At 33.5% G+C, this 18,914-nt stretch overlaps 2 protein-coding genes across 2 annotated transcripts; one reads left to right on the forward strand and one right to left on the reverse strand.

Annotated features, from left to right (window-relative positions):
- The first annotated feature begins 401 nt into the window (after positions 1-401).
- On the forward strand, positions 402-3,240 carry LOC130612953 (uncharacterized). The gene is made up of 3 exons (XM_057434284.1): positions 402-1,351; positions 2,266-2,734; positions 3,183-3,240. The coding sequence occupies exons 1-3, from the start codon at positions 1,315-1,317 to the stop codon at positions 3,238-3,240; spliced, it is 564 nt and encodes a 187-aa protein (XP_057290267.1). The 5' UTR covers positions 402-1,314.
- A 3,342-nt stretch (positions 3,241-6,582) lies between these two features.
- On the reverse strand, positions 6,583-17,349 carry LOC130612325 (uncharacterized). The gene is made up of 9 exons (XM_057433632.1): positions 16,507-17,349; positions 14,578-14,739; positions 13,697-13,932; positions 13,174-13,437; positions 12,647-13,025; positions 11,124-11,341; positions 9,936-10,226; positions 9,126-9,408; positions 6,583-8,840 (listed from the first exon to the last, which is right to left on the reverse strand). The coding sequence occupies exons 1-9, from the start codon at positions 17,273-17,275 to the stop codon at positions 8,815-8,817; spliced, it is 2,628 nt and encodes an 875-aa protein (XP_057289615.1). The 5' UTR covers positions 17,276-17,349; the 3' UTR covers positions 6,583-8,814.
- Positions 17,350-18,914: the final 1,565 nt, after the last annotated feature.

The raw sequence follows: 18,914 nt of genomic DNA on the forward strand, positions 1-18,914 counted from the left end.
ACTCCACATGTGCTCATGTAAAAGTTAATTGAAAAGCTATACCGATCAAATTCGAGTATAAATACCTAATATGCAAGAAGTACACCACACAATACTTGCAAGTCAAAAATCTTCAATATTATGGTATCTGTTGAAAATCAGTGTTCACTGCAGTCCCGGGTAATAACACTGTTTAAAAACTTATTTCAATGAAATTAAAATACTACTCACAACGCGTTCACTTACGTGGCAGCTCAAAGGTAAGCAAACTATTTTCTTCAAAAAAGTATTTGTGTCCCCCTTAAGGTAACAGTGCAATATAACTTACTAGTTCTCACCTGGCAGTCTGTTTTTTTTGTTAACCTACAATTGTTGACCTACAATTTATATTACATCACCTTTCAAATGGTTTATTTACTAACGACGTTAATGCTCCATTTAATTCAATACAATTTATTTCCGAAGTTTAATGGAAGCATACAATTATTTTAACTGCAAATACATTCCTTATAGCTAAATGTCTACGAGTTTACCTTAATGGTAATATAACGCGAAGCTCTTGTAGTACCATAAACTTCATCAGAACGTCTGTTCCTACATCACTTCGCGTGAGAGTACCTGGAATATACGTTAGTGATATTGCTATATGGTATGCTTTGTTGTTAGATGAGCAAATTCTTCAGCTGTATCGGTCAGGTATTCACTTATTTGACGAGTTAGTTTTCTTTTTATCTTATCAATACAGATCTCTATTGCAAATTCCCGCTGTAAACTTCCCTAATAATCGAGAGAAAAATTAAAAAGTTAAATCGGGTTTTTAAGTAGCTACGTAAGAGAAGACATACAAAGCAAAAGTTAAACTTGAATAAAAGTTTCGAAAATCAAATCGGGTAAACAACTATATACGCCCAGTAAAGTTGAAAAAAATGTGCATTTCTTACCGGAATGTTCAAAGTTATGAATCGACTTTTTCAGCGTTTATTACGATTTTTTTTTAAATTATTGAACTCAGCTATAACGTACTAAGAGTTTCTTTCACGAAAGAATTGACTTAGATTGGTTTTCGTAGATTCCTAATACAAAATGATTTGGCCTAACATTGTCCTAAAAACAAAAGTTTTAACTGTAAAGACTGCTTAATCTCGTGTTATTACAGGGAGGCGTGTATTCTGTATTGTACGGATATAATAACATGTCGCTATTATAGACAATACTGCTCCCGATTGGCGAAAGAAATTTAACTTTGGTTCAGTGACAGAATCCTCATGCGAAGAACTGAGGAGACAACGACCATACACATCTTCTGGTTATTACTGGATCAGATTAAATGGAAAAATGATAAGTGTCTACTGCGACATGGTAACTGATGGAGGTAGGAATTTGTATCAATAGAAAATCACAAGAGATGATGCGTTTAAATTTAATATTTAATTCTTACAAGCTCTTAACTTCGTACTGGACCCATTATCTATGCAGTATGACGTCAACCATTATTTTAGGTCATAAAAAGACAGTATTTAAATATTACAACCTATAAGTCGTAATCACGTGTTCAAAACTTCGATCTCAAAATGAAAAAATGCAAATAATATAATTATCATTGTTTTTGCCATTTTATTCAAGCGCGAGCAAATAAATTAGATAACTAGAGTAGACGTCCGTTAATTCGAACACGCAAGAGACTAAATTTTTTGTTCGAATTAACGAATGTTCGGATTATCGGAAGTTCAGAAAAAACAAGAATTTTAATAAACGTTTAAAGGTTTTATGCTAATATAACTTTATTACAACTTTACTACAACCTTTTTTTTTTTGCTTGGCGATGGGCAAGGCCTCCAAATTCCATGTAAACTTCATTTTATTAAAAATGCCAATTTAATTGATAAATTGAAGGAAATTTTGCCACCATTGATGCAATAAAAATGAATAAAAATGAAAACGTTTTTTTTATTTTTCCATAAGATTTTATTTATCGATACACAAAAGTTCGAATTAACGAGCATAATGCAGACTTGGGATTAAAAAATTGTTCGAATTAGCGAAATGTTCGAATTAGCGGAATTCGAATTAAGCAGCTCAAAATATAAGATTTTATTAAACCAAACTCAAGGGACTTGGCAATTTGTTCGAAATAGCGGAAAGTTCGAATTAAGCGGCATTCGAATTAACGCACGTCTAATGTAATCCATTTTCATTTCTATCAACAACATTATATTGTTTTGGCAAAACTATTTTCGTAGATTTAAGTAATTATTCATTCTTTTATATACTTTTATTTACCTTTAGGTGGATGGACACAAATAACTCATTGGCTCGCATCAAAAAAAATTTATCACGTTGCAAATATCTATGAAATGAACCTAACCTCCTCCAAAAACAGCGCATATACTTCTGGTCACTTCCGTCACTTAAAAACAATTCTTGATTTTAAACAATTTCGAATACGCTGCACCAAACCAGCATATCATAACAGAATTGTTGACATAGCAACCACAACGTCATCTGTCATCGATTACTTTACCTTGGCGACAAACGAAAGACCATACGCATGCGGTGGATTCTATCCATTGGAAGAAGATAACTCGATCTTGTCTGAGAGATGTCAAGAATGGCTAGATGGAAAGTTCTCAGATCCCCTAAAAGTTTCTTCTGGTCGATTTTTTCGTCATTTGATGCATATACCGAACGTAGCAACTGTAGATTTACCCGAAGCAAGATGTGATGATCTTCAGGGTAGTGATATTATTTTTCAAATGTACGTCCGTTGAATTTGCACTGATGTCAATGAACTTATTAAATCCGACAACTACAGAAACAGGGTTAAAATGAATTTTAAGACTACCATGTCGTTATGTTACCTGCATTTTTAATACTGAATCAAATTATTATTTTTGTTGTTGTTGTCGTTGTTGTTGCCACTGTCGTTTTTGTTGCCACTGTCGTTATTGTTGCCACTGCCGTTGTCGTTGTTGTTGTCGTTGTTGTTGTCGTTGTTGTTGTCGTTGTTGTTGTTGTTGTTGTTGTTGCCACTGTCGTTATTGTTATTGTTGTTGTTGTTGCTTCTATCTAACTATCGAAAATGTAAATAGTAACTTACACGACCTGTTTGTGTGAAACATGATTTTTATTTTGCACGCTTTTCAAGAATTTTTTTCTTCTTCTGAAATTGCAGCAAATTCAAGAAAGTTTGAAATTTTTTATAGACGTCAAACAGGCTACTTTCAAAAGGTGCTTAAAGTCACAATGGTTTTGAGAAAATAGTACAGAAAATCAGAAAGAGGTATTGTAAAATGATGCGTTTTATGTTATCGCGGGAGCCACGTGTCACGGCATGAATTCCCGCGACAAAGTTCCACAGGCGCCTTAGTTTTTATAGGCCTTTTGGAACGTACACGCAAAAATGTTAAGTCCCTTAGCGTCCCCTTTTCTTCTCTATATAAGTGAATGTGTAAATATAATTAGTTAGTTAACAACAAGATTTATGAGTTCTTCAAATCCATCATCAAATCAAGTTGACTCCACGCGCAGCGTAATATATGTCAACTTTTTTTTTTCTAGTAATAAACAGATTTAGGCTGGTATTGTTCCAATTTTTAACAACAATTAAAACAAAATATATGAAAACAAGACAGCTTAATCGTCTTACGAATATCCGATTCTACCTTGCTGAATATCTGCTTCTTATCATGCACCTCACGCGGGATCATCTGATGGAATATTTTTGGATATTCGTGCAGTCGTTAGCCGAGAGTTGAAAATCTCAGCCGATATCCCAAATCAAATATCTGCTCGAGATATTTGATAGTTTCTTTGGCACGCATATTTCGCTTATATATATATAGTTCCTTTATAAAATTACATGCAATTCAATCATTGGAGAGTTAAAACTAATTAAAAAATAAAGAAGTTATCAAACAAAGGATGTATTATATCGCACTCTACCTTTTATTGTTCTTGATAGAAGTATACAAAAGATAAGAAATCAAATGATATGTTTTGGAACAACAAGAAACAAGAAAAACGAAAAAGGCAAAAACAAATAATAATCCAATGACGCATGATAAAACAGATATTCAGCGCGGTAAAATCAGATATCGTAATTATTCATTTCTGCCCAATCTTCCTCAAGTATCATCTAGGAACAAAATAAACAATAGTGTAGTATCATAATGATGACAGTACAGTATCTTTCCAAGTGAGTCCCATAGCGATTTGATGACTGCGTGAAAATAAAAATAATAACCAGTGTTAAACATCGTAACATTTAAGCCTAGTTCTCACCAAATGCGTTTATTATTAAACATGTGTTTATTACTAAACTGAATGATTTTATTTTCATCTAAATAATTGACCTAAACCTTGTTCATACCCTAGTTTTAATCTCTCTCTTGTCTGCCCATTTCCTTATTTCCATTGTCTACTTTATCATAGAGACAGCTCAGACAGTGCTTTCTTTGCCACTATTCCTAATTTAGATTTCATCATGTATTATTATTTTCGTTTTTTGTCACTGTCGTTTTTTCTACTCGTGCAGTGCTCTCATGAAAGCCACTCTCACTTTGAGCATTGGCGGTAAAAACAAAAGATTTCTGTGATGTTGAATAAACTCGTGTTTATTGCATGTAAAATCGTCATGCGTTTATTTTTAGCATTCTCACCTAAAGTTTAACTTTAAAACTTTTAAAATATACAGTTTGTCAATAAACGCATTGGTGGGAACCAGGCTTACAGTTGTAGTTAACTTTCCAGCAAAATGAAAGATTGAGGAATATAGCATGTCAAACATGGCTTATTTATGAGAATTATTGCGCCTGCGTGCGTGCTGCGCACTGCGCATGTGTAGCGGAAACGATAAACATTCGTGCAGAATCGTCAAGAAAATCGATTTCCGACTATCTTCGATTGTAGAAAATTCCGTGTCTCGCTTATTTATATTCGATTCCGCTGCGCGTCGTCGAATATCACAAGCTCGACTGAATAATAAGCAGATATTTAACAAGGTAAAATCGGATATCCGTAATTATTTAGTCGAGCTTGTAATATTCAACGACGCGGAGTCGAATATAAACAAAGCTGAATATCTGTTTTATTATGCACCATTGGAAAGGAATCATTATCTTAAGCGGCGAACCTCTTCATATTTTATTTTATTTTATTTTGTTTTGTTTTTGTCTTTTTCGTTGTTCTTGTTTCTTGTTGTTTTAAAAGTTCGCGCTTCAGTTATTTTCAGCTACCCATCTGATTGCTTATCCTTTGTGTACTACTATCGAGAACAATTAGAAGATGGAGTACAATATAATACATTCCTTGTTTAGTTTTAACTCACCATCTGATTGACTTGCAAGTAATTTTTTAAAGAAACTATATATATGAAAGAAATATAAGTGCCGCAGAGACTATCGAATATCTCGAGCAGATATTCGATATGGCATATGGAAAAAGTGGGATGCGGGATGCGGGATGCTGACCGGGACACGGAATGCGGGATGTAGGATGCGGGATTCAAGATGCGGGATGCGGGATGCAAAAAATCATCGAAATAAAATAATGACCGAGCCAATGTTATTTTTCCTCGCATACGAAAAACTTGATAATGAATGAATACATTTTGTTTATTTTTAACAGACTTAACAAAGTATAACGAAAAATTTTAACAAGTTCAAAAAAATGTTAATTATGAAAAACACAAAGGATATAGGGAAGGCAACTTTGCTTTAAAAATTTTTAAGTGGGTAGAAAGGATATCCTTCAAAAAGGGATTACTTCTGGCTGGTATTAATCAGTACAAATAATAACCAAAATTAATTTCTGACCTTTTGAAAGAATTTTCAAACTTTATATAAGCATATTTCAATAATAAAGTGAACCAAGTCAATTTCGTTTCCATGGAATTATCAATAAAAAGACAAAAGACAAAATGAAACACTGTGTGAAGAGCGCGATTACGACATATTTTTCTTCTTCTTCAAAGTTGCAATGGTCCACCTACTCATTTTATATTTTACTCATATATTTTATGTATAACAATCAATCATATTTACAAATAGTTCTATCAAAGAAGTTGCTCGCGTGTTTTTTGATGATGAAAAAAAAAGATTTTGCAGAAGCATTCATTTCTTTCGTTATGGTACACAGCAAATGATCAAAAAAGTTGCGCGAAATCAAATCGAAACCAAAATATACCATGTGCATAGAAACCAGGTTCCTTGAAGAAAAAAATGTCTAGACGTAGGTGAAAGTTGGGCTGTCTATAACACAGTAGTCGTTAGCCCGTGAAAAAATCCACGGGTTCGCCCGTCCTTTAAATTTACCCGTAGCAAAATAGATAAAAATATATCGCATTTGATATTTGTGTTTCCGTAGCACGATATTCTAACTCAGCGGGGGGTCCGCGCAGAGACAGACAGACGAAGGCTATTATTATAGAGACTCGCGGTATTTTTTTAAGCACACGCTCAAGTGGAGAGCAATCAATTCATCAATAAATAGTAGTTACCTGTGTAGCGCAAAACCACATAAATTCAAAATGTGTAAAATCGTGCCCAGTTCAAAAGCTAAATCCAAAAACCAGTTACAAAATCATGTCCATTAGAACAATCAAAATGTGTTCAAAATCAAAATTCTAAAATCCAATTACAAAATCGTGTCCAGTAGAATAATCGAAATGCGTTTAAATCCAGAATCGAGTTTCACAATACAAAATAATATTCACAATGATAAAAATAACAGCTTGCAATCATAAAACGCCTCAAACACACTACACTGGCAAACTATTTGCGCGTGATTAATTTTTCTAATCATTTTGATCGGAAGACCGTAATTTGTAGCGCGGATAGTTGAAAAACGAGAAAACGAGATGCAGAGTTGTGTCTACCTTCTATATCCTATAAGCTGTGAAAACCTGGTTTTTACTTCTGGTTTTTATTAAAAAGAAAAAGGGAAATTTGTATTTACGAAAATTTTCTTTTTCTTACTCAATGAAAAAAACACTTACACATAGACTTGTTTCTGTTTCTCAGAGTGTATAGCTCGAAAGCACTACTTTTTCAGATCGGAGGCATTTACATTTGTTGATTGACCTTCACCTCGCCAAAGGATACTTAAAAGTTCAATGTCAAACAAGTTGTTTCGTAGGTTCACCAACCAAGCGAAAAAAAATCAAGTCATGCATTTCTAACTGTTACATTCTTTTTAGAAAAATTCCGGCGTAGTATATTATAATGTAATTATATTGTCTTATATAATATATATATAATTATATTATATTATATTACATTATAATGTCTACGCGATGATCGGTAACGGCATGGTCAGTATTTTATTTCGATGAATTTTTTGCATTTCGCATCCCGCATCCCGCTTCGTTCATCTCTCATCCGGCATCCCGCATTCCACTTTTCCGATATGCCATTCGTTATCGGATATCTGTTGAGATATTCGACTCTCGGCTAACGACTGCACGAATATCCAAAAATTTTGTGGCTGTTAAAAAAGATTTTTTTGTTCGTCTCTCCTTTAAAGAAAAAATAATTACAAATCTGTTTTTAAAATTCAAAAATACTTTTTGCCCTTACAACCCTCTTAAGCAAAATATGCAAAAAGTTTCCGCGTAGAAAAACACAACGTGCTATGTAGCTCTCTTTCGGCGGGGCACGATGATGATTTTAAAAGTCCATGTAATGAAAATAACAACGTTTTCATTTGAACATTTTTTTCACATTACCTGCATCCAGAAATATTACTGATACTAAAACATTCTAACAATTTTTACATGCAATTAATTGAATATACTTCTTTTCGGAAGAAAAATCAAAAGTATATTTCGCACAAAAAGAATCTAAATTATTTATTAATTTTTAGTTGCTTTTTCGGATTTTATAAACAATGTTAAAGTTACATATCCAGACTCGATAAAGGTGAAAAGACCTCAGGATGCTAATGCAACGGAAGTGGTCAAAATATGTTATTAAACAAACGCATTTCAGTAAACAAAAACCGAAAAAGGTTTTTCAATATTAAACAACAAGTTTATAAAAACAGTAATTTGAGGTATAAAGCTGGATTTACAACGAGAATACCACGTTTTGTATCGCTATGCATTACTTTGATATTATTGGTTGGCTAAAAAGATATCTTTTATTAATTATTATCTTGTTCAGATAACTTCAAATCAACTAATTTTCTTACGAAAAACTTATATTATTATTTTCATTGGTAATCCAGCTTAGAAGATTCAAACGCAACTTTTTAATGGTCATACTGTAAATAATGGTAGGTAATAAATGTAAACAAACCAAATATTTTACCTTAACTACTAAAACCTGACAAAATAATCTATACATGTAGGCCCCCTGAAATGATTTAGAAAGTGGAGGGTTCAATATAGTGAATAAGGATAGTCGCACCATAGCTGAAACTGCCTTAATATTTTTTTGAAATTTAACACTTCCGGGCTAATTGCTATTCAGGTTTAAAGGTTTACTGTGTTAAGAAGAAGAAAAAATGTTTTCTAAGCTATTAAAGCTGCCTCTGAAAATCAGAAGCGTGGAGTACCTCCCTATTGTTGTCGGACCTTCTATGACAGCATAAATTCGTTTCACATTACATACCAACAATTTCTTCAAAGCGAATTCGAAGTTACGCAATAGAATTTACTCTTGTTCTATTGTTTGAATATTACAAGTACGCAACGAATCTTCCGTTTTCAGAAGTATGTCTAGAGAATTTCAACTTGGTGTGAAAATCAAAGAAGAATTCATGCGGCACATCAAGGATATTGAATACAAAAGAAGTTTTTTTCAGTTGGTCGTCTGCATTACACATCCTGTTTTTCATTTAACTTGTAGAAGGCGGCTTCAACACTAAATGTAACATAAAAAGTTGTTTTGATTATTATTTGTGGTCTAACAAAAGACTCGTGGGTTTTTTTTGAACTTGTCGATTCACGAATTGAACGCTGCTTACTTTATCAGACTAAAAAATTAGAACGAAACCAGTTAATAGCCGGTGGCAAACCCATGAGGAGTTTTGTTCTTCGTATATATTTCGTGCATCTTTTACATAAAATAGCGACAGTCATTTCAACAGCCATAAAAGAAATCTTTATATGCTGTTTCTAATGAAAAAATATATTTCCATATACTTACACTTTGGTAGATATCTGTTCATATATTCTTGCTTTTGATAGATTTCTTTTAAGCCTGTTTTCAGTCCTTTCCCAAATGCGTCTTGTTTACCTTCCACGCTACCTGTTGTATTCAAAACAGATTCGAGGATAGACATTTGACTTCTTCTGTCATTCTGATGATATTTTTCTTCAATCTCATGGACGACATTTTCAATTCCAGTCAAGCGTCTTTCAGCGATATGAAGATTAGAAAGCGCATTGTCAAGTTTATGATACTCTTCTATATTCTCTGATGTAACGACCTAATGAAAGATGTCAAGAAAAACGTAGGGAATTCAGAATTCTGACAGCAAGATACATTCAAAAGACAAAAAAAGACAGGCAAGATAATATGATTGTTATTTCTTACCAACATTATTTCGCACAATCTTCCAATAAGGACTGGGCATATGAGAGCAAATGTTTAATCGCTCGGCCCTGCATTCAACTCGTTTTTTTTTCAAAAAACTACCGTACGTCTGAAAAACTTATTAACAATACCATAAGATATCTTCAGTGACCTCAAGGATTTCGGTTTTTTGATTGGTTGTTATTAAACCGTTGGGTGTCGATGTGTACTCCAGTACTGCAAACATCTTGGTTTTAAGTAAAAGCTTTTCTAATACTCCACAACAGTTTAGAATGGACATATATAACACATGTATTTTTTACATACTACGAAAAACGAGTCCTGTGATACACAATATGGACATCGTCATTTCGTGTATCCTTAACATGAAGTAGCGAGCCGGCTATGATTTTGAGCAAAAACAAAGGGAAAGATACTTACCAGAGGATTGCAGCTTTTTTTATAATAAGAAGCAAGTTTAGCTTTATCTCTTTTGCTCAAATTCTTCTCCAGTTGCAACACAACAGAGGCTTGTAGTAAAGAGGCTTCTGCAACACATTGTCTGAAGTTTGTCGTGAATTTTGACGTAATTAACGCCACAAAAACCGCAAATAATATAAATGTTCCAAACACGTGGAAAAGAGCAATCAAAATTTGTCCTGTAATTTTCTCTATCAACGCATACTCATATATAAGTTCTTGACCAAGCGATGATTCGTATACAGTGTAAATCTAAAACAAACAGTATTTTAACAACAGTCTGTAAAAACGTCGGCCTAACAATGTCGGCAGTAGTTTTTAATAGGGAAAAATATGAGTCACTTTTTCACTGACCAACCTTTAATAACACAGTTTTCCAACTATATTTAAGATAATTCTTTTTTTTCTCTAAGCTAGGACAGAATTAAAAATGTATAAATAACATTGAAATAAGAAATCAAACAAGCAAAATAAATTCAATCCCCTTTTCATATCAAAAATAGTCGATAGCCCATAGAAAATCCACTGAGGCAGAAGAACAATAAAATAGGTCGCAGATTTAAGGAATTTTAAAGACGTCAGCAGTGTATATACTTCCATGATTTAGAAATTTGTTAACCCGTTGCATCCATTATTTCCACCCGTCTTAATTTTATTTGGTCATAAACTTAAAAGTGTGCAGCAATGGCTTCATAAATGTTTTTTAAAAACATTGACGTCAATCTAACATATAGACGTTGCAACGTAACGTCAAAAAAACTAATCTGTCACTTGGCAATTAAGATATAGTTTCTCGCTTATTTTCAAGGGAAAAAAATGCATGTCAAATTTCCCCTCAAAAAATACACTGAAATTATTAGAAGGGACTCTGGAACAATCCACGTAAGCGGAGGAACAATGTTTAAAATAAAAGTTGGTTTAAGAGTTTTGATAACGTCAACATTATATTCACAAGCAATTTATTTTAAGAAGTTTGTTATTATAGGGTAAATTTAGGCTAATATAGGTTCTCGACGTCATTCAACTGATATGAGGATGCCAACAAACTATCTTACTGTTCTATAGTATTTTTATATTTTTATGGATGTGTTTATTCAAAGAATTGTTTCTTATGAGGAACAATACAATATTCATATTCCAGTCACTTACTATTGTATCAAGGTTATTTAAAGTTTGAAACGTGTCTATGTTAATGAATGTACTGCCAATATTAAAAGAAGTCGTCGTGTTGCTTGAATTGACCAGTACCCGATCAATTTTTTTCTGACCGTTGCTATCGCCGAACATCAGCCAGAATGCAGCTACAAATGGGACAAATAACTGTAGGTACAGAAACGTGATTTGGATAAATGATGTGATGGCGAGACCTAAATTGAAAATATTACGTAAAATAAAACAGCGATGCGCAGGCATGCACGCACACTGGCGCATATCTGTAGTTGTTGCATTTACACTGTTTTCTTTTGTGGTAGCGGATATATGTTAGAAAGAGGACCAGATTTCTAAAATTTTCCTTATGTTTTAATATGAGTTTTGAATCATACCGTTTTGAGATTGAGATTTTTATCATATTATTTAGCTGAGGACAGTCAAAACACGGACATGACGTCACGTCTGTTGCCATGGTGGTCCATCGGTTACTTGGTGGTGGTCAGGGGGGAAAATCAGACATGCTTTCTCTTTAAAGAAACCTAGTAACAACTCACACTAAAGACTTTCTTATTTGTAACATATCGTATCGAAAATATGTTTCATCGTTCTGACTTTTTTCAGTTTCAAAAATATACATGAAGACATTTCTTAAAAGAATGACATCCTTAATTTATTCAAAAAACAAATTCTCCACCATTGTGCTATGAAACATTTTTGTGTGAAGTTTCGCAGCAATACGATTCATTACTTTTATATGTCTGTGGGCTTTTATAAGTTATTTTTTTAGATTTTAGATTTAAATTGATACTAATTTTTCTTAACATTTGTACGCCTTATTTCTTTGAATTTGCGGATTTTTATGTTTTATAACTTAGCATTGCAAAAATTGCGACTTTTATTGCCATTAAGCTAACCTACACCACGCTCAAAGTATGTCCTGTACAATCTAGCTATCGGCTGCAGAGTACCAGTCAATTCATCCTGCTTGGCAATTTTGAAAAACAAATAAAAAAAATTTCAGTCTAATTCTACTTTAAAAACATTTTTACTTGCCTATTAACCAAATGAAAAAATGACAGTTCTTAGGGTATTTTTCTGTTGGAAAAAATCTTTTTTTATTTTGTGACGCCAATGTACGGTGAAATGGCAAGATACTTCGTCCCTGTAACAATAATGGACAGGGCGGGTAAATGTGCAAAGAGGGCGGGTGAATGTGTAAAGAGGGCGAATGAATGTGAAGAGGCCCAACCATACCAACCAACCATCGAAACTGAGACATAAGCTGAAACGCTATCCCAATTCAACTCTGATGGAACATATTATTAAAAAGTGAATTGACAAAGTTGAAGTAAGTTTTATATTTTCTATCTTGCTTGCTTTTTTGCTGGAGCCTGGCATGATTAAGTTTAGTTAGTTTAGTTAGTTTAGTTTTGAATCAATCCGAGCTCTCAAACACACCGACATATATACTTCGTGCTAGTTAAATAGTAGTTCCAGATATCACAGAATGTTAAACTTACTGGCTATTTTAAGGAACACAGCAAAATATCGGAATCGGATACAAATTTTTAAGACACGAGCGAACGAGACTAGCATTCCCAAACCAAACACACATTTATGTGCGATAAACATTCCAGTTTCGTCGAGTAACATGTCTAAAACTCGTGTGATGATGATGGCAGCTAAAATGATCAACATAATCCACTCATAAGCAAACCAAAATTTCTCTCTTCCTGCTAAACTTGGTACAGAACGAATCCTTTCTGTTTCAGATTCTAAATTTTCTCGATCACCTGGCCACGCAGGATGGCAGTTCAGGTAATTAGATCGAACCAAATGTTGTCTCCATTCAACCCAGGCTCTGTGATACTTAATTGCATCTTTCTTCACAGCAAAATCCTAAAAACATAAGAAAATAGTCTCAAAAGCAATCAAATTATCTACCCTGGAACATTTCTAGCACGTGTTCAATACATTAAAACAAAAAATAACAAACTGTACTATTTTTAGTAGATTATTCTTAAACACGTGTAGAAACAAACTTCACCTTATAAAAGAAATAGCTGGCAAAAATAATTATCAACGCCTCTGGTACAATTTTCCATGCATATTTATCATAGGGTTTATAATATTCTCTTTCCTTGCTGTCACTGAATGTAGAAGCAAGAATAAGCCAGCAAGTCAAGTAGAGGAAGGTTATGAACAACTTTCGCAGAGTGTCGTTTCTACCAAACAAATTCCACTTGACTTCAATCGCTTTCTGTATGACAGGATGCATTATCAAGTTGATATCTTCATATATTGTGATGATCTAAATACAAAAACAATTCGGTTCATTACCAGCGTATAGTTCATCTAACAAGTCGTGTTCATTAAAAGCGCTGGTGCGACGCTTTATTTAGGTTTTACGGTTAAGGGACGCAATAAATTTCCCGTTTTTTTCAGTCGTTTTTATAAGGAATTCCATTGCACAGTGATGATTATCCTATCCTATCCTAAACGTCCTAAAAGTTGTTACAATGATACGACTATTTACATGCTTTGTTTACTTTCGTGAATGTTAATTTTACCTCCAATGGGCTTTTAGATACCATGGCAGCCTTCCCCTTTGTATTGCTTTCCAAATAGCTTAAATACATTTCACTTCGTTTCGACGACATATTTGTTATAATGAGTTGATAAAGTGCTCGATTCGCAACATGTGGCATTTTTTCTAACAAGTGACCAATCAGAGAATTTCCTTCACTGTCATAAACTCCGGCAGGTGCACCAATATCCAGCAAAAATTTTGCGGTTTCAATGCTTCCTAAATAACAGTTAATATTATATTTTATTTCGTAAAATTTCTTACTAAGGAATTAGGGTCAACAGCTGATGAACCACAGCTAGTGGGTTACAACCAACCTACATTCTTGCACCCTTATATCTGGAGGTGAGGGGAGGGGATATGGTGAGGGGTACAAAATGCACGCGGCAACTTTTATTAGGTATAACACTGCATGACACTAGTAGTTGTTTTGACTTTTTCTAACTTTAATATAAATCCTGATAATTTTCTGGAATTTTCCATCATTTTATTGGCATTAAGTGTACCCAACCAATTGTCAACAGGAGCATTGTTACGTTGTTATGTTTCTTTATATGCTAATGAAAGTCGTTACCAAGAATATATGCCAGTCAATGTATATAATGCAGTTGTTCCATCATTGTCACAAGGTACAGCCCATAAGCATTTCTAGTCCAAGACACGTGCGACACGGACCAATGAAGCACAGGTATATTAGGGTTTAAATTATAGCTTACTTACTTAAGGATTTTGAATTTTTTAAATTGTGGGAAACCTTCCATGCAGGAACAGGCGATATATCCGCTATTCAGTTAGAAAGTATCGCATTATACAGGTAATTCTAGACTGTAGCCAGAAGCCGTTGTACCTTTGACATAAGCTTACCTGATTCTGCAGCTAAAAATAAGACCGTCTTATTCTTCCCATCCCTTTGAGTGATACTTGCTTGGAATCGAATAAGCATTTTCATGGTCTCTAATGAGTTGAATTTTGCGGCATAATGAATTGGTGTTTGATTGGTATTTTTTGTTTGTACATCAACTCTAGCTGAAAAAAGAGAGTACGACTGAAAAATAAATAAGAAAATACAGACATTATATGTGTTTTATTACTTCGATTACCAAGATATCGCTAAAACGTTGTTATGACGAACCGATAGGAATGCATATAGTCAATGTTATAATGCGAAAAAAAGACTACTATTATCTTGTTTTTTGCATTCGTGGTGTTAAGAAGCATCAAAGCACGATATAACCAAACATGTACTGGACGAGAATTTAGTATTGACTTTAGAACGGTTAACCAAATGCCGCGGGAAGCCTAGTCGCAAGTTTTTTTATAATTTAGAAGCAAAATTTCAAAAGAAAATAATAAAAACTTTAAGCAGCGTGCCACGCCCAATTTCTAAAGTATAATTCTATATATTTTGAATTTCTAAAGTATAATTCTATATATTTTGAATTTCTAAAGTATAATTCTATATATTTTGAATTTCTAAAGTATAATTCTATATATTTTGAATTTCTAAAGTATAATTCTATATATTTTGAATTTCTAAAGTATAATTCTATATATTTTGAATTTCTAAAGTATAATTCTATACATTGTGAATTTCTAAAGTATAATTCTATATAATTTTGAATTTCTTGTGGTGTTGGTACATTTATAGCCAGTGATATCACGGCGAGTTATCGACCATGAAAAATCTGCGGTTTTGGTGATATGCGAAATAATTGGAAATTTTTTGCGTCTTGCATTTTGCTTGCTGTGTGCACGCAATTGTTTATGCATAAAAGAGTTTTTGTCAAGGTATAGCATGTGATAAAAAAGTTCAGCATACCGTAGCTTAAATGAGATTTTAATGATGTTTTAGGAACATATTAAGTCCAAACATTTTGATGCCAGATTCTTGGTTACATGATTTTTATTTGCATTGTGTTGCACATTTTTGTGTTAAGTTAAAAGGTTAGTACGAAATTTTGACCACCCACCGGCATGGTTAATGCAACGCGGAACTAATTTTGCTACGTTCTACAATTATAATTAAATGTTTATGTAGCTGTAACGTAATTTTCCCATGGCTAAATTATTCTGTTTTTTTGTGTATTCGCTTGTAATAGATAAATGGTGTAAAAAAACAATCCTAGCTGAAAACTAGCGTTTTACCTATCTAAAAAAATCGGCAGGTACATGTAAAAATTCTATATATTCTATAATTTTTTTAAAGCTGTAAATTAATAATTCACGTGAGTCACGTGATAAAAAGCGTGACGTCAATAGTACTTCAACATTCTCATTTTGGTGCAAACCCAAGGTACACTGCCTTCTCTTATCTACTGCAAGGCAACTACTGTAGAAATAACCTCTACATACGACTTTATCGCTGGTAAAATAAAACTCGCTGGTTTACCAATATTTATTCATTCCAAGCATCTTTCTCTCGTGCCACAATCTTTCAATATGAATATTTAACCTTAACTTTTGCGCAAGTGCTCTCGCATTTGTGATTTCATCATCTTAGAACTTAACCTCATATCTCCCTTAAAAAGTGTATAATTTTTTGGTAACACTTCTATTTTTATGGTAGGAAAATAATTATAAGAAAAAATTAAGAAGTGAATTTTGACCTCCATTCTCCTTTAGTGAATACATGTGTAAATAAATAGAAATCACGTGACAGCAGAAATAACGAAAACAGTTGATACTTAAAGCATTAGTAGCAAATTAAATAAATAATGGTTTTCTTTATTAAACTTTTACATTGAACGAGGAACCAAGAAATTTTAAATTAATCAGTTTGGCAGCGCCTCTTACCTCCATTTAAGAGTAAAAGTCGTGTAGTTTCAGCTCCGTTTAGTGCTGCTGCCAGATGCAAGGGTGACCTTCCCAAATTATCTTGTGCATTCACATCAGCATTATTCCGTATAGCAAATAAAACCACGTCAGTATGCCAATCTCTTACAATAGCATGTAAAATTGTCTGCCCGTGTTCGTCACGGCAATTGATATTGACACCTGAGTCAACTAGTGACTGCAAAAAACTCAAATCGATTTCTTGTTTATCATGTTGATCTGTGAATGTCCACATGTACGTTAACAGACCAAATTCAAGTGACTTTGAATGGGGATCTGGAATGACTGACAACTTAGCTGGTTTATGCTCGTCAACATAAGCCAGTCTTGATTTTGTGATAAAGGACGGACCAATGCGATATTTTCCAGCAGCATCGTAGCGTCTCTTGCGGTTATACTTATCGTTTACATTTAAAACTTCAGTTTTAGTGGACTGAATTAAAACCGACTTTAAATTGTTTTTCGTTTTGTATGAAGGTACCGGATACTTACCTTCATTCACTTCTGCTACCTGTTTATTATTGCTAGTTGAATTTGTAATTTTCTTTCTGAACTGGTCGATCTCGTCTAGCAAGTTGAACGATTTGTCGGCTTTCTCATCTACCACTGCTTCATTTACTGTGCCGATGGAATCTTCGTCGTCGGCCTCAGACGAAACGTCGTCGTTTCTACTTGTCACGATAGAATCTCGTGAAGATCTTCTGCTTGTCATCTTCCTAATAGTGTCCATGTCTCTATCCTTTTTTTGTAAATTTCATATAGCATCGATCAACTTAAGTTTACAAAATGTGCTTCCATCGTAGTGTTTTTATCTAATAATTAGAATTTAATACATGCTGTGTTTGTTCTGTGAGAAGGAGAACTATTATTTATAAAATACATTACGGGTACAATAGAAGCTGAATAACTTAATTAGCCTGTGTATTCTAAGTACTAATTGATAGTCAGTTGCCATTCACGACAGTATGAAATGAAATGATGCAGAACGCATCTGACTTATGTAAAAACTATTAGTTGATAACACATTTAGGATTGTTAATCATTAGTGGTGTTTCCTTCTCATAGTTGATGCGAACTTTTCCTTAAGCTTTTAAAAATGCGCAAGTGAGACAAAATTCGTAGATTCTTTCATTGATTAATTTGCAAATACAAACACTCTTTTCGTGTATCTACGAAATACAATTTTTAGTTTGTGGGCTTTTTCCACAAGCTTATACTTTGCATTTCGAAATCATACTCTTCAAGCAAAACAGCGGGAAAAAAATTACGCTTGATCAAACTTACTTTAACAAAATCCAATATGAATCTGTCTTCGAGTCAGCTGCTTGAAGTTTAAAGCTCATTTTTCACTTTAAAACGAGTTGATTTCAAACAAAAGAGCTTGGAGATTTGCCTAGGAAATGGATCATAAAAATAAAAAGATTCGTGCATCACTTTCCACGCTATTTCATGGTAATCAACTTGTTTTTAACAGGTAGCTAAGCTGTATTTAATTCAGTATTTAATAATAAGGGTGGTGAGCCTAGTATTTCATACCGAAAGGACTCTTGTAAAAAATGATGCAAAGTAACTGGAAGTGTATTTTCTACCTTTAATTATTAAATTAACTTATAAATATCATAATACAGCTACAATCAGGAAATGAGGATTACGAGAAAGAGAAGAAATTTAAAGATGGTGGCCACAAGTACGCTGTTTCTATATTGAATCAGAAGACGTGGAAATTTCACGAAAATTCGCACGTTGCATCAAATTCTATACAAAATATTTTTTACTTTTAGTTTAGGTTTCGTGCGTCGTGTAGAATGATCCGGCTATGTTCGACAGAGAGACAACGATTATTAATATTGACACGCCCAAACCTTATGTTCTTAATGCCCATAACGAACGTATTAGTTCGTTTATTAGTTGTAAAGAATGGTAAGAATGACATTCTCTTGTGCGACGTTATCATGTCCCAATTTTTATCCTGACTCTACGAACGCGTACAATGTTTGTATTGGGTGGGTGTAAACGGGTAAACAACTCAATTTAAAGGCTGCTCACTTGGATGCATCTAACAAAAATGGCTGCACAGTATTGGTGATTAGTTGTGGTTTGTAGCTTCTTATTATGGTCAAAACTTTCGCACGAATTTCCGATCGAAGTTATGTGATTCGATATAATTTTTACTCGAAACTATTTTATTAGGAAACGTGTTTATCATTTCAATAAACATTCCACTTGAAATTATGACTGCTTGTAATTCTGACAGGGTGACATATTTTTCATAAAACATTACTCGAGTTATTATATTTATACTACCATATAAGAATAGTCATAGTAATCTAAAACGTGGACCTTCTGTTATCAGATATTGAAATAAACGA

This window comes from Hydractinia symbiolongicarpus, chromosome 10 (genome assembly GCF_029227915.1).
Source record: "Hydractinia symbiolongicarpus strain clone_291-10 chromosome 10, HSymV2.1, whole genome shotgun sequence".
In the NCBI taxonomy this organism is placed as follows: Eukaryota; Metazoa; Cnidaria; class Hydrozoa; order Anthoathecata; family Hydractiniidae; genus Hydractinia; species Hydractinia symbiolongicarpus.